Source organism: Microtus oregoni, unplaced genomic scaffold, assembly GCF_018167655.1.
Source record: "Microtus oregoni isolate MIOR12 unplaced genomic scaffold, Mior012 000113F_ref0000058, whole genome shotgun sequence".
Classification (NCBI taxonomy): Eukaryota; Metazoa; Chordata; class Mammalia; order Rodentia; family Cricetidae; genus Microtus; species Microtus oregoni.
In genome coordinates this window covers 1,367,918-1,381,408 of record NW_024544742.1, presented here as the reverse complement: position 1 = coordinate 1,381,408, position 13,491 = coordinate 1,367,918, and the positions used below count along the sequence as shown (strand labels likewise).

The window sequence follows — 13,491 nt, the reverse complement described above, 5'->3', positions numbered from 1 at the left end:
GATTATTATGCAAGCTTCCAAGAGACAGAAGCAACCAACAGTGCTACCCTGGTAAGACACCTATGAATCAAAACAATGCTTGTGCATGAAATAATAATCCTAAGTATTCAATAGTAACATGTATAGGTAGGTAGTAACTAATAGGACTTCACTTCTACTTGACAAGAGAGACATCTTATACCTGGTATTGGAAACCTACCTTGATCAAGTGAAATCACAGACCCTTAAGAACATTTCACTTTTAGGAAACCAGTGTAATGCCCAAAAACATTTTACATATTTTCCCACACCTACAGATAAGTGTAGTTCTCATTCCTGATCAAAGAAACTTTGAAACAGATGCAAACTATTACAGAAAAATAAGTAACTGATCAAAATTCAGGGTAATTGAGCCCAGTCTCAAATGATATAGTTAGGTTTACACTTTACCCTGTCCAAGGTAAAATCAATATATATATATGGTTCTATAATACAAACAAATTACTTGTTTTTAGACTATTTCTTAAAAACGCTGTAACTAACAATTTAGTATTTCTTTAAGTTATATATCCAGAGTCTATAGATAAAATAAAATGAAATGGCTAAAATATTGAATACAAACCCAGTTTTTTTATTTATTCCTTTCATATCTTGAATCAAGTGGAATATCTAGCCACTGACTACAACAAAAAATCTAATAGCAAAAGAAAATGCCAGTTATTCGTGTTTCCTGTATTTGTAAACTAATTTGAGTATTTGTTCCATGACTTATAAAAAAGTTTTGCTTCTCATAGCCTGTTATTCAAGAATAAATTTAAAAGACTTATTTTTGCCTTGAAGAAATCAGAAGAAATTCAGAATTAAAATTACACATGGATATGAGTGAGAAAAACAAACTAAAAACTTGCCAGGGCAGATGGTTTTACAAGAAAAGTGCTTGCTATGTAAAACTTCCATGAGACCGACAAGAAAATAAAAGGTGAATGAGGTAACACATATGGTAATCCCAGTATTCCTAAAGTAAATTTGTTTGTTAGGTGATGAAAACACAAGAATTTTTTGGAAGCTGACAAGAAAAGCATCTTGATTTACTAAAAAGCACAGAAGCAGAAACAAGATAGAACCTGCTTCAATAAGATTGTCCTCTGACTTCCTCAGGAAAACTAACACATACTTTAGCCTATTCTCTTAAACACATAAAGTATTTTTTGTAAGATATGGGTAAACTATATATATATATATATAATATATATATATATATATATTTACATTCTTTGTAACTTTAACTTTACCACACTGTATAATGGGATTCTGAGACTAAATTCCCAAGTCATTGTTTAAAAACAAAAAGGAAGATTAGAACTCCAACTGTTCTATAGAATTATATTTCTTACCTCCAGTTCATTTAGCCTCTGGATTCGAGGGGTAAATCTAAAGTTATCGATTTCTACAGCAAAAGGAGGCTGCCAATCCTAGAAGGAAGGGAAATTATTGATTATTGAGAAATTGAAATGTGTAAAGAAGTTTAAGAGGAGGATACTCTCATACTAGTGCTTTATATGAGTTACAGTTGCTATTTGTTTTCCAGAGTTCTCAAATAATTATATCTTGAAACCTCAAAAACTGAAAACAATATACAAAAGTAAAATATAAGTTCCAAAAATAGTCTTCCAAAAGACTCAAAAATAAAAACAAGCAAAACAAGCAAAGACAAATCTGCAAACTAAGGCTGCACTGCACTAAAACAGAAGTATGCCATCAGTCCATTTGTGTTACAAGTGTTCCTGCAGATAATACAAACAACAAAAAACTAATATACTTTTCCCCTCAATATAACCCTACTTCCAGCATTATAAGAAAGGTGTATGTAAGAAAAGTGTAGATTTTTGATACCGAGAGAAATGTGAATAAACAGAAGAGATGAAATGTCTTTAAATTGAATAGTTAAGAGCAGTACTTGTACAAAAAGGTTATTATTCTGTATATGGTAGCTGTTTAATATAATGCTCCAAGGTCATTTGAGTTTGGTTTCTTAGGTAAGCCAAAGTTCTCCAAGCTATTACAGAAAAGGCAAATATGTCCTGTAAATCAACACAACTTAACCTACACTAAGGATCCAATATCCCTCTAATTTTATGGATTTTTTTGTTCTGTTTTTTACATGTAAATGAAATCTAGTGCTACTGAAATTGTCCCAGGAAAAGTGGCAATAACAATAAAAACTTGTATAAAACCCTTTGTTTCTGTTATAAATGAAGTATTGTTAAATTTTACTCTTAGTTGAAACTTGAAAAATAAAGATAAAATTCGTTGACTATAAAAGGAATTAATTTAAAAATTGCAGAAACATTTCAAGTTCTAAGCACGAGATAGGGATCTGGATAGCTAAAGAACTTTTCTGCAGTATAAAACGAGGAGCTAGAAGAATTCAAATGCTTACAATTTGTACCTAAATATAAAGGCCTTATCAAGGGCCACAGTATACCCACAATCAATGAAATTATCATTCCATTTCAAGTTTCATTTCAGAAGCTTACCGCAGGTGGACGGATCTTGCAAATGCCTGACTTCTCCGCAATGGGTCTGATTTTAGCTATATAGCCAAGTGGATCTCGGAATTCCGCCCAGCTGGGCTCAAACACTGGGCACTCAGGCGGCGGTAGAAAGTCGTCAGATCCTGGCTTCATGTCCGGCTTAAATGCTGGCATAAAATACGATTCGATAACTTCCTAGTAACTGCACGGCCCGCAGGAACCTTATATTCTTCTAATTCACAGCTGGTTTAAATTTGTATCCTTAAAAATAATCACCTCTCCGTTCACTTCCACCATTTTAAACTACGGCTTTTCATTCTGATAAACGATGTATCGCTCCGCCGACTTATTTTTTAGTTGTTATTTATAATGCTGGAAGTTGTTCCACAGATAGTTAAAAGTTGAACCTGCAGCATCAAGATGACCAAAGGACAAAAAACAAATACCAATTTCTCGACACAATTACACTATATAGTTCAACAACAAAAACAAAATTGGCGATTAATGGGAATAATGATAGCCGGATCTTTTTTAAGGAGATCACTACGCACGCACAGGACGCCTGCGCAGCAGACGCAACAACACGGAAGCAAATATGGTTGAGTTGTGTTTGTGGTAATTTAGTCTACGTGCAAATAGTAACAGATTTTTTTTTTCTTTTCTTTTTTCTTTTTTCCATACTGGACCAATTGACAAAACCTGCACTTCATAGAAGAGAAACGGTGACTACAATTCAACTGCCCCGGATATTTTCATGCGCATTTTAATAACACTGCATCTTCCATTCGTACATTTATAATTGTATTTACACATATTCAAATTTGAATTTCACCACAAAATCTTCCATAAAAGCTTAAAATTTAATGAACATACTCTTAGTCATTACTGATAAGGAAATATTTTACTACATGAATAGTTAAGGAAACCTGAGATATTCAAAATAAAATAAAATTTGTTGTCTATGTTAAATAATGGATACAATTTTGGAACAAACAGAAAATCATGATTACATATTCTGTCTAGAAAACCATCATGGTATATTTACTCTTTTCCCACCTTCATTTCCCCAGGCTCCCTGTCTTTCACTTCTCCCCCTCTTGTTTCTCTATTTAAAGAGGAATTCAGTATTTACTTTCAACTTGGGTAGAACTTTTTGTATGAATACAAATATTCATTCTAACTTACTTAAATTATATTTTAAAACAAACTGCTATGTTTTTCTGTTTGTAATTTTATTTATAAATTTTTACATGTCTGTTAAGTAAAGTTCACAGAGCTTTGCTGTTTTACTATCTTAGTAATGGACTCTATTTCATTTCCTTTTGTTTTAGTTTTGTTTTGGTCTGTGGTGCCTTAACAAGCTCGGCAAATACTCTACCATGAAACATCCAATTTTGTACTTCCCAAATCATCTTGGAACAATATTCACACAAGGTATTATTTTTTTAAGTAAATCTGGAAATGTGATTAATAACAGTAAAAACAAAATTATAGTGGATATACAAGAGAACTTATCTTTTCCTTTAAGATTTGTTGCTTTATCCCAGCACTCGGGAGGCAGAGGCAGGCGGATCTCTGTGAGTTCGAGACCAGCCTGGTCTACAAGTGCTAGTTCCAGGACAGGCTCCAAAACCACAGAGAAACCCTGTCTCAAAAAAACAAAAAAAACAAAAACAAAAAAAAAAAACAAAGATTTGTTGCTTTAGTTTAAATAATCCTTCATTTTATGCTACACTTGAATTTCTTAATTCTCAGAGTTTATTCTATTTAAGATGTCAAATCCATTTTCCTTATCATACTATATTTAAAATATTAGCACGTTGTACATAAATTCCTATATTGTATTAAGTCAGACAGTTTAACATAAGCCTAACAGCAAGAAAATTTCTAATGTTTAAAGGACATTTTTGTAGCAGGAGAGTGCTTGTTGGTTTCCGGGCCACCCAGAACCAAATAATCACACTGAAACTATATTAATCACAACACTGTTTGGCCAATGATTCTAGGGTATGCCCTGTGCAGATACTAAGGTTCGGGCTGAAGATGAAAAAAGCAAAGCAGTAACACTCATAGAGAATTCTTACCTCTACCAAGGCTCACACAAAGGAATGATTCTGTCCTCAGAGTATATTTTTCTCTAGTGCTAGGATTAAAAGTGTACCACCACTGCTTGACCTAGCTTTGCACTCTGATCTTCAGGCAAGCTTTATTTATTAAAACACAAAGTATCATTTTATTTTCCCTTTTTGTCTAAAATAAAAAAGAAGGCTATGATGAATATAAGAAACACTATACACAACAAGTACAATAACTATATACAATATAGGCAGGCAATAAGAACATCAACAATGTATGACCATTTGCATTTGACAAGTTTAGAGCATATATTCCATTATCTATCCTATCTTGGTAAGTTCAAATCATATACCTAATTTACTTTCTATCATAACTTGTATTACTATTTTTTGATATCTCTCAACCTCATACACTTTATACTACTTTAATGAGTTTCTTTTCTGAGTCTCGTAAATAAGGAAAACTATAACTATCTAGTCTTCAACTACCCCCCAGAGACCCTAGAAGGAAATAATACTAACTGAATATGCAGGAAGTTTAAGCAAGCAACTTCCTAAAAATGTAAGAAATGACAGAACAACTAACTGCAAGGACAGTCAACCAAAGTTCCTCTGTAATGTTGGGGCACCCATGTTCAACCTAAAGGCCTAGAATATTTTAGACTTTTCTGTCAAGGACTTCAGAAGGACTGACCTGCCTTGTCATGATAAGGTTTGACAGTCACTCTCTTTTGTGTCCTACTTGTCGAATGCATATTGTCATCAGCCTAGGCAAGGACATTTTCTTGCCCAGTGACTTACTATTTGAACTTGAAAACATACCCAATATGGCTACGAGTGTAGTTATAATAGGTGACTAATTACTAACCTGCATTTTGTTTTCCTAAACAGTTTGTAATAAAAACTTTCAAAAAATTTGCATTACATTATTAAATGAGCTGCATAAGTATAATACTTTGAAGAAGATTAAAAACACAATACATTTAAATAAAATTAATCTTAAATTTGTATCAAAATACAAAATTTGTATAAAATATACAAAAGTCCAATCCAATGTAAAATATTTAAAACTAATAACTGCATTTTAAAAGTGGATTCAATAATCAACTTTCTTAAATTATCATATCTATATCCTCCTTTTTTCAGAGTAGATTCAAAAATCTACCCATTTATTCTCTCATATCTGTGTTCCCCATTTTTCTTTTCAAAATAATAACTGTGAATCTAATCGCCTTTCTTTATTCTTTTTCCTGATCATTGCCAGTAGCAACTTTTAAGCAATCACCCTAAACAATGACAAATAACCATAACCATTAAACAGCCAAAAACTACCCATCCCACCACTTGATAATGTAGGTGTCATATTCTTAAGTTTACTTCCTGCTGTCTGGGAGTGAGTGCATAGTTTTGGCATCCTGAAAATAAAAAATTGAGTTAGTTGTCAAGTTCTGGGAGAGGTGGTTTATTACGTGTTGCCCTATTGTTGTAATGAGGAAAATACAGGGTTTATCTCAATACCAGGTTAGAGTAATCTGAGAGGTTAGATCATCTTAGCTAGTCACCTTGAAATTGTTCTGAGTAGTTTGTAGTCCAAAGACTGGTATTTAGGTGGTGTTTTTCAGCTTAGTGGTGTTATCATAGTCCTGGATGAAACATCATTAAGGGCCCCATATTTCTTTTGGAGACTTCAAAGGTTGCTGTTGTTTCTCCCAAACAGAAAAAACCAAAATTATTCCCCAACCCTAATTTTACCAGATTTCATTCCTTTGAGGATGCTTTGGGGATTACTTCCTACAAATAGTGGTGTTTGTTGTATAAAGAAAAAGTAGGACATGTCCTTATAATTTCCTTGGCTTGTTGCTACATGATGAAAAAGTCTTTTCTTAAACCTTTGCTATTGACATGATGTTTTCTAAAAATTTATGAGGCCTTCAGCATATTTCAAGTAAATAATTCGTTGATTTCTGAATTACCTTCTATGAGAAGACCTGGGAAACCTGCATGGGATCAGATGTGTTTTATGTACATGGAATGATTCTTATTCCTCATTTTATCTTATAATTGAATAAATAACAATGTCAATTCTGTACCATATGATATAAATTCAGCAGTTTCAGTATGCAAACCAACTCTTCTTGGATATTGAGAATTGGTAAATGCAGCAGAAGACTGTTCGTTTGTTTCCTGGCCTCCCAGACCAAAAATAACCACACAAAACTATATTAATTAAAATAAGGCTTGGCTGTACAATAAAAAAAACTTTTTGAGTCATCAAAACCTCTGACTTCCAACTCTACTACAGAGCTAGAGTACTGAAAATACTAAAAACAGACAGGAGGACCAATGGAACTGAATAGAAAAACCCGATATCAATTCACACAATTCAAACCCCTGATTTTTGACAAAAAAAAGCAAAAAATATTAAATAGAAAAAAGAAAGCATATTTAACAAGTGGTGCTGGCATAACTGGATATCAACATGTAGAAGAAAGAAAATAGACCCATATCTATCACCATGCACAAAACTCAAGTCCAAATGTATCAAAGACCTCAACATAAAGCCAGCCAAATTGAACCTTATAAAAAAAAGTGGAAAGTACATTAGAACGCATTGACAGGAGACCACTTTCTAAATATAACCCCAGCAGCACAGACATTGAGAGAAACAATTAATAAATGGGACCTCCTGAAACTGTAAAGCAAAGGACATGGTCAATAAGACAAAATGACAGCCTACAGAATGGGAAAAGATCTTCACTAACCCCACATCAGACAGAGGTCTGATCTTCAAAATATACAAATAACTCAAAAAATTAGTCATCAAAAGAACACATAATACAATAAAAAAAAATGGAGTACAGACCTAAACAGAGAACTCTCAACAAAGGAATCTAAAATGGCTGAAAGACACTTAAGGAAATGTTCAACATCCTTAGTCACCAGAGAAATACAACTCTGAGATTCCATCTTACACCTATAAGAATGGCCAAGATCAAGAACACTGATGACAACTTATGCTGGAGAGGTTGAGGGGAAAAGGGAACACTTATGCATTGTTGGTGGAAAGGCAAGCTAGTACAGCGCCTTCGGATGTCAGTGTGATTTGATTAGGTTGAGGTCTATTTTGTTAGATATTAGGATAGCTATACCAACTTGTTTCTTAGGTCCATTTGATTGGAAATTTTTTTCTAACCCTTTACTCAGAGATGATGTCTGTCTTTGAGGTTGATGCAGCAGAAGGATGGACTCTGTCTTCATATCCAATCTGTTAGCCTGTGCCTTTTTATAGGTGAGTTGAGTCCTAGGTTTTTTCGAGACAGGGTTTCTCTGTAGCTTTGGTGACTGTCCCAGAACTAGCTTTTGTAGACCAGGCTGGCCTCGAACTCCCAGAGATCCGCCTTCCTCTGCCTCCCGAGTGCTGGAATTAAAGGAGTGCCCCACCACCACCCAGCGTGAGTCCATTTATATTAATGGATATTAATGACCAGCGATTGCTATCTCCCATTAATTTTGTTTTTGTTGGTGGTGATGTTTTTCCTTTCTTTAGGATTTGCTGCTATGAGACCATCAATTCTCTGTGTTTTTGTTGATGTAGTCAACTTCCCTGGGTTGGAGTTTTCCTTCTAGTATTTTCTGTAGGGCTGGGTTTGTGGCTAGGTATTGGTTAAATCTGGTTTTGTCACGGAATATCTTGTTTTGTTCTTCTATGGTGATTGATAGTTTTGCTGGGTCTAGTAGTCTGGGCTGGCGTCCATGGTCTCTTAATGTCTGCATAATGCTTGACCATGACCTTTTGGTTTTCATTGTGTCCAATGAGAAGCCAGGTATAATTCTGATAGTTCTGCTTTTATATGTTACTTGACCTTTTTTCTTTTGCACTTTTTGTATTGTCATAGACATATCTTTCTTTAGGTAGGGAAAGTTTCATCTATGATTTTGTTAAATATATTTTCTGTGTTTTTGAGTTAAACTTCTTCTTCTATACCTATTATTCTTAGGTTTGGTCTTTCATCGTGTCCCAAATTTTCTGAATATTTTGTGTTAAGCCTTTGATAAATTTAGAGTTTTCTTTGACTGATGAGTCTATTTCCTTTACTGTATCTTTAGCACTTGAAATTCTCTCTTCCATCATTGTATTCTGTTGTTTATGCTTGTGTTTGTGGTTCCTGATCATTTCTCATGATTTCTGTTTCTATAATTCCCTCGGCTTTTGTTTTCTTTGTTGTCTCTACTTCAGTTTTCAAGTCTTGAGGAGTTTTTTTCATGTGTTTGATTGCTTTTTCTTTGTTTCCTTTATGTGATTTGCTGATGTCATCCAATTTTTTTTGTTAGTCTTTTCCTCCGTTTCTTTTAGGAAATTTCTCATTTCTTCTTTAAGAGTTTCAAAAATTCTCCTGAAGTTATTACCTCAATCACTTTCTTCTGCTTCATCTATTTTTGGTTGTTCAAGTCTTGCTATTTTGGGCTCTCTAGATTATACATGTTGCTCTTTGTGGTGTTGCATGTGTTCTTACCTTATCTACTCATTCTTTCCTCTAATAGGTGTGATTCGGGCTGTCTGTGATTCTGGTGATTAATCTTCTAGGTGCCAATAAATCCAAGGTTCAGATAGTTTTTCCTCATGGTACAATCAGTGTCACAGTTCTAGTTACCCCATTTGTCACTCCATGTTCCTAGAAGTCGCTCACTGTTCCCAAGCATTGTTCCACTTCCCTGGAGTTTTTTTGTCTCAGGCCTTCTTTGGTATAAGTCATCAGCTCAGACCTGTTTCTCTGATTGGATTTGCTCCTGCAGAGGTCCTTGGCTTGGGGTTTGTCCTGCAAAGGTCTCTGGCTCTGATCTACTTCCTTGGGGGTCCTAGACTTAGATGCACCCAGACCTGCAAAGGACCTGGCTCAGACCTACTCCCTCAGAGGTCCCAGATACATGCCTGGACTTGCAGAGATCTCTAGTTCCTGCCTACTCCCTCAAAGGTCCCAGGTTCATGTCCAGACCCACAACAGTCTCTGGCTCTTGCCTACTTGCTAGTGGTTGCTCTTTGGTACCTGCTTCTGTGGAGTTTGCAGTCTTAGGCCTACTCTGACCTAGGTTTCTGGCCCAGTCTTGCTTCCATAAATAACCCTAGTCTGGATCTACTCCTGCTCCCCTGGAGTTCACTGTCCCAATCCTGCTTTGGCCTAGGTCACAGGCTCAGTTTTACTCCTCTGGAGTTCCTATTTTGTATATTTTCATGAGGCTCATGACTTACCAGTGAGTTCTGTCTCCTTCAGCAGTACATAGCATCTCCATGACTTCACCAACACTCTATTTAATCTTTCTTTCCAGTCTAACTATTTTCTGCCCTGCCATAGGCCAATTCAGCTTTTTATTAACCAATGTTAATAAAACATATTTGTAGCATACAGAGGGAAATCCCAACATCAGGTGAGTATGTTGAGCTCTTCCTTAAAATACTTCAGTAGCATGAGAATAACATTTAATTCTGAGTTTTGAACAGATTATTAAGGTCTTTCATTCCTCTCTACTTAAATTTTCTGATTTGTGACCTTCCTTTCCTGTTTAATTTGCATTAGTATAGAATTTAGAGTGTGTCCCATATAATGTGAAGAAGGATTCAGTTAGTTCTCTTTAGAAGTTGGCATCTCTTGTTTTGGGGATACTTGTTGTTAATTTCTCCAAAAGAAATCATTGCAAGCTCTCTCCTAGAGCTCACTTTCTTCCTATAATTTTTTTGTTTCACATTTGTTAAAGGTACTATAATTTCTACTGGGTTTATACGTGCATAAAGTCTCAGCTTTCATTATTTAATTAATTCAGAGAGCTTTTCTATTGAGGGAGGCTTCTTCTTCATTCACAGCTACCCACACAGAAACTCTGTTAATTAAGTTACTGCTTGGCCAATCACTTAAGCATATTGCTAGCTAAACTCTTACACCTAGAATTAACACAGTTTCATTATTTTATATTTTACCACAAGGCCTGTGACCTACTGACAAGGTTCCAGCTGACATCTTGTAAATTTCCTGTTTTGTTGCTACATGATGTCTCCCCTCCACCTTTTTTCTCCCAGCATTCAGTTTAGTTTACTCTGGCTAGCTCTATTCCACACTATGACAGGACAAAGCAGTTTCTTTATTCATTTAACCAATAAAAGCATCTCATAGACAGAAGGATTTCCCAAGCCACTTTTCCACATGAGTTTCTAATTTTTTTGTGGTAGAAAGATCCATTCTAAGATAATATGTTCCCTTTGCATTATAATTACAGTAGGGGAATGTTTGGATGGTAATATGACCAGACTGTTGTTAAGCTTCAGATCCATATGATCCATATCACCTTCTATAATTTTTCTTCCATCAGTCTTTTTCTCTTACTTTCAGCTGATAATTTCCTTCAACTAGTTAATTCCTTGTCTAAGATTTTGTTTAAATTAATCAGTTCATTGGGTTTTGTACCAATAGTGGGCCATACACTGAAAACTTTCCTTGGCAATCATTGAAAGTCATTAAAACACTGCAATCAGGGAGTGCAGGGCACCTTCAGCTTCTGCTGCAGGGTCTTCTTTGTTCCACATGACACTGCCCTCCCTCCAAGTTTACCCTTTTGTCAGCGGGGTCCTTGGACTACCAGGAGTCCCTGTTCCTGTGCAGAGGAGTTCCATCCAGGTGGGTGAGTGTATGCCATCCCCGGGCGGATAGTCTGGGAAGGCAGCACAGGGCCCCTTCAACTCCTGATACAGGGGCTTCTTTGTTACACAGCACCCTGCATCCCACAAGCCTGCCCAATTGTCTGCAAGCTCCTTGGCCCAGGAAGATTTCCTGCTCCTTCACTAAGGCTACCCACCCAGAGGGGTGAGTGTCTGCTGGCCTGGAGGGCAGAAGATCCCTGCAAGGGAGTTCAGGGAACCTTCAGCTTCTGCTGCAGGGTCTTTGCTGTTTCACATTATCCTGCCCTTCCCCCACGTTTTCCCTTTTGTCTGTGGTGGTACTTGGACTACCAGGTGTCCCTGTTCATGTGCTGAGGAGATCCATCCAGACTGGTTTTTGGCCCAGGAACAGTTCCTGCTCCTTCACTGAGGAGATTCACCCAGAAAGTCAGTCACAGCAAAGATTGGACAAAGACGCCAAGACTCTACTGGCTGCATTTGAAAGAAGAGGTGGGCAGACGTCCATGCAAGAATTCATCCAACAACCTGAAAGGCAACATGACAACACCAGAATCCAGGGATCACACAACAAAAAGAATTGAACACCCTACTCCAGAAAAAGTAGAAGAAATCGACTTTAAATGGAACTATATGAAAATAATAGAGGACCTTAAAAAGGACATATAAAACTGCTGTAAAGAAAGGGAGATGATGAACAAAAAGGTAGAGGAAATAAATCTCTCAGAATATCCAAGAAAACCAAGAAAAAGCAATCAACCAAGTAATGGAAACAGTTCAAGATTTGAAAAATGAAATGGAGGTAATGATGAAAACACAAACTAAGGGAAGGCTGGATCTGGAAAATCAGGGTAAACAAACAGGAACTACAAGAGACAAGCATTACCAAGAGAATACAAGAGATTAAAAAAAAAAAGAATCTCAGACACTGAAGATACTATAGAGGAAATAAACTCATTGATTAAAGAACAAAATAAATCCAACAAATTCTTACTACAAAACATCCATAAAAAGACCAAAACTAAGAATAATAGGGGTAGAAGGAAAAGAATTACAGCTCAAAGGCTAGAAAATATATTCAACAAAATTGTAGAAGAAAACTTTCCCAACCTAAAAAAGAATATTCCTATGAAGGTACAAGAAGCATATAGAACACCAAATAGACTGGATCAATATTAAAAAAAAAAGCATCCCCTCTCCATAGAATAATCAAAACATAAAACATACAGAATAAAGAGCAACTATTAAGAGCTGCAAGGGAAAAAGGTCAAATAACATATAAAGGGAAACCTATCAGAATTACACCTGACTTCTCAATGCAAACCATGAAAGCCAGAAGGTCTTGGATGTGTTGCAGATACTAAGTGACCATGTATGCAAGCCCAGACTACTATACCGAGCAAAGCTTGCATTCACCATTGATGGAGAAAACAAGATATTCCAGGACAAAAAAAAAGTATGTAGCCACAAACCCAGCCTTACAGAAAACACTAGAAGAAAAATCACAAACCAAGGAAGCTAACAACACCCATAATAACACAATCGTCTGACAACCCTCCACCAACACAACTCAAAGAGGGAAACACACAAACAATACCACCAGAAAAATAACCATATATAACAACCACTGGACATTAATATCACTTAATATCAGTGGAATCAATTCACCTATAAAACGGCACAGGTTAAGAGAATGGATCTGAAAACAGAATCCTACATTTTGCTGTTTACAACAAACATACCTCAAACTCAAAGACAGACATTACCTCAGAGTAAAGGATTGGGAAAAGGTTTTCCAATCAAATGGACCAAAGAAAGAAGTGGGTGTGGCTATAATAATAGCTAACAAAATTGATTTCAAACTAAAATCAATCTAAAGTGATGAAGATGGACACTTTACACTCATAACAGGAACAATATATCAGGAGGAGGCCTCAATCCTGAATATCTATGCCCCTAATATAAAAGCAAACACATATGTAAAGAAAACATTACTAGAACTCAAAGCATACATCAAACCCCACGCTCTAATAGTGGAAGATTTCAACACTCTGCTCTCACTAATGAACAGGTCAACCAGACAGAAACACCAGAGAAATAAGAGAAGTAATGGAGGTAATGAATCAAATGGACTTAACAGACATCTATAGAACATTTCCCCCAAATAGAAAAGAATATACTTTTTTCTCATGGACCCTTCTCAAAAATTGATCACATACTCGGTAACAAAGCAAACATC

General features: G+C 35.8%; 1 protein-coding gene across 2 annotated transcripts in view; it reads right to left on the bottom strand.

Annotated features, from left to right (window-relative positions):
* The window catches only part of LOC121443864 (lysine-specific demethylase 5D), a 61,730-nt gene extending 58,903 nt beyond the window's left edge, over positions 1 to 2,827 (bottom strand). For both annotated transcript variants that reach the window (XM_041645614.1, XM_041645615.1), the window contains exons 1-2: positions 2,517 to 2,827; positions 1,374 to 1,451 (exon numbers count right to left, since the gene is read on the bottom strand). In XM_041645614.1, the coding sequence (XP_041501548.1) occupies positions 1,374 to 1,451; positions 2,517 to 2,687 (249 nt within the window). In that variant the 5' untranslated portion in view covers positions 2,688 to 2,827. The remainder of the gene's footprint in view (positions 1 to 1,373; positions 1,452 to 2,516) is intronic.
* Between the last annotated feature and the right edge of the window lie 10,664 nt (positions 2,828 to 13,491).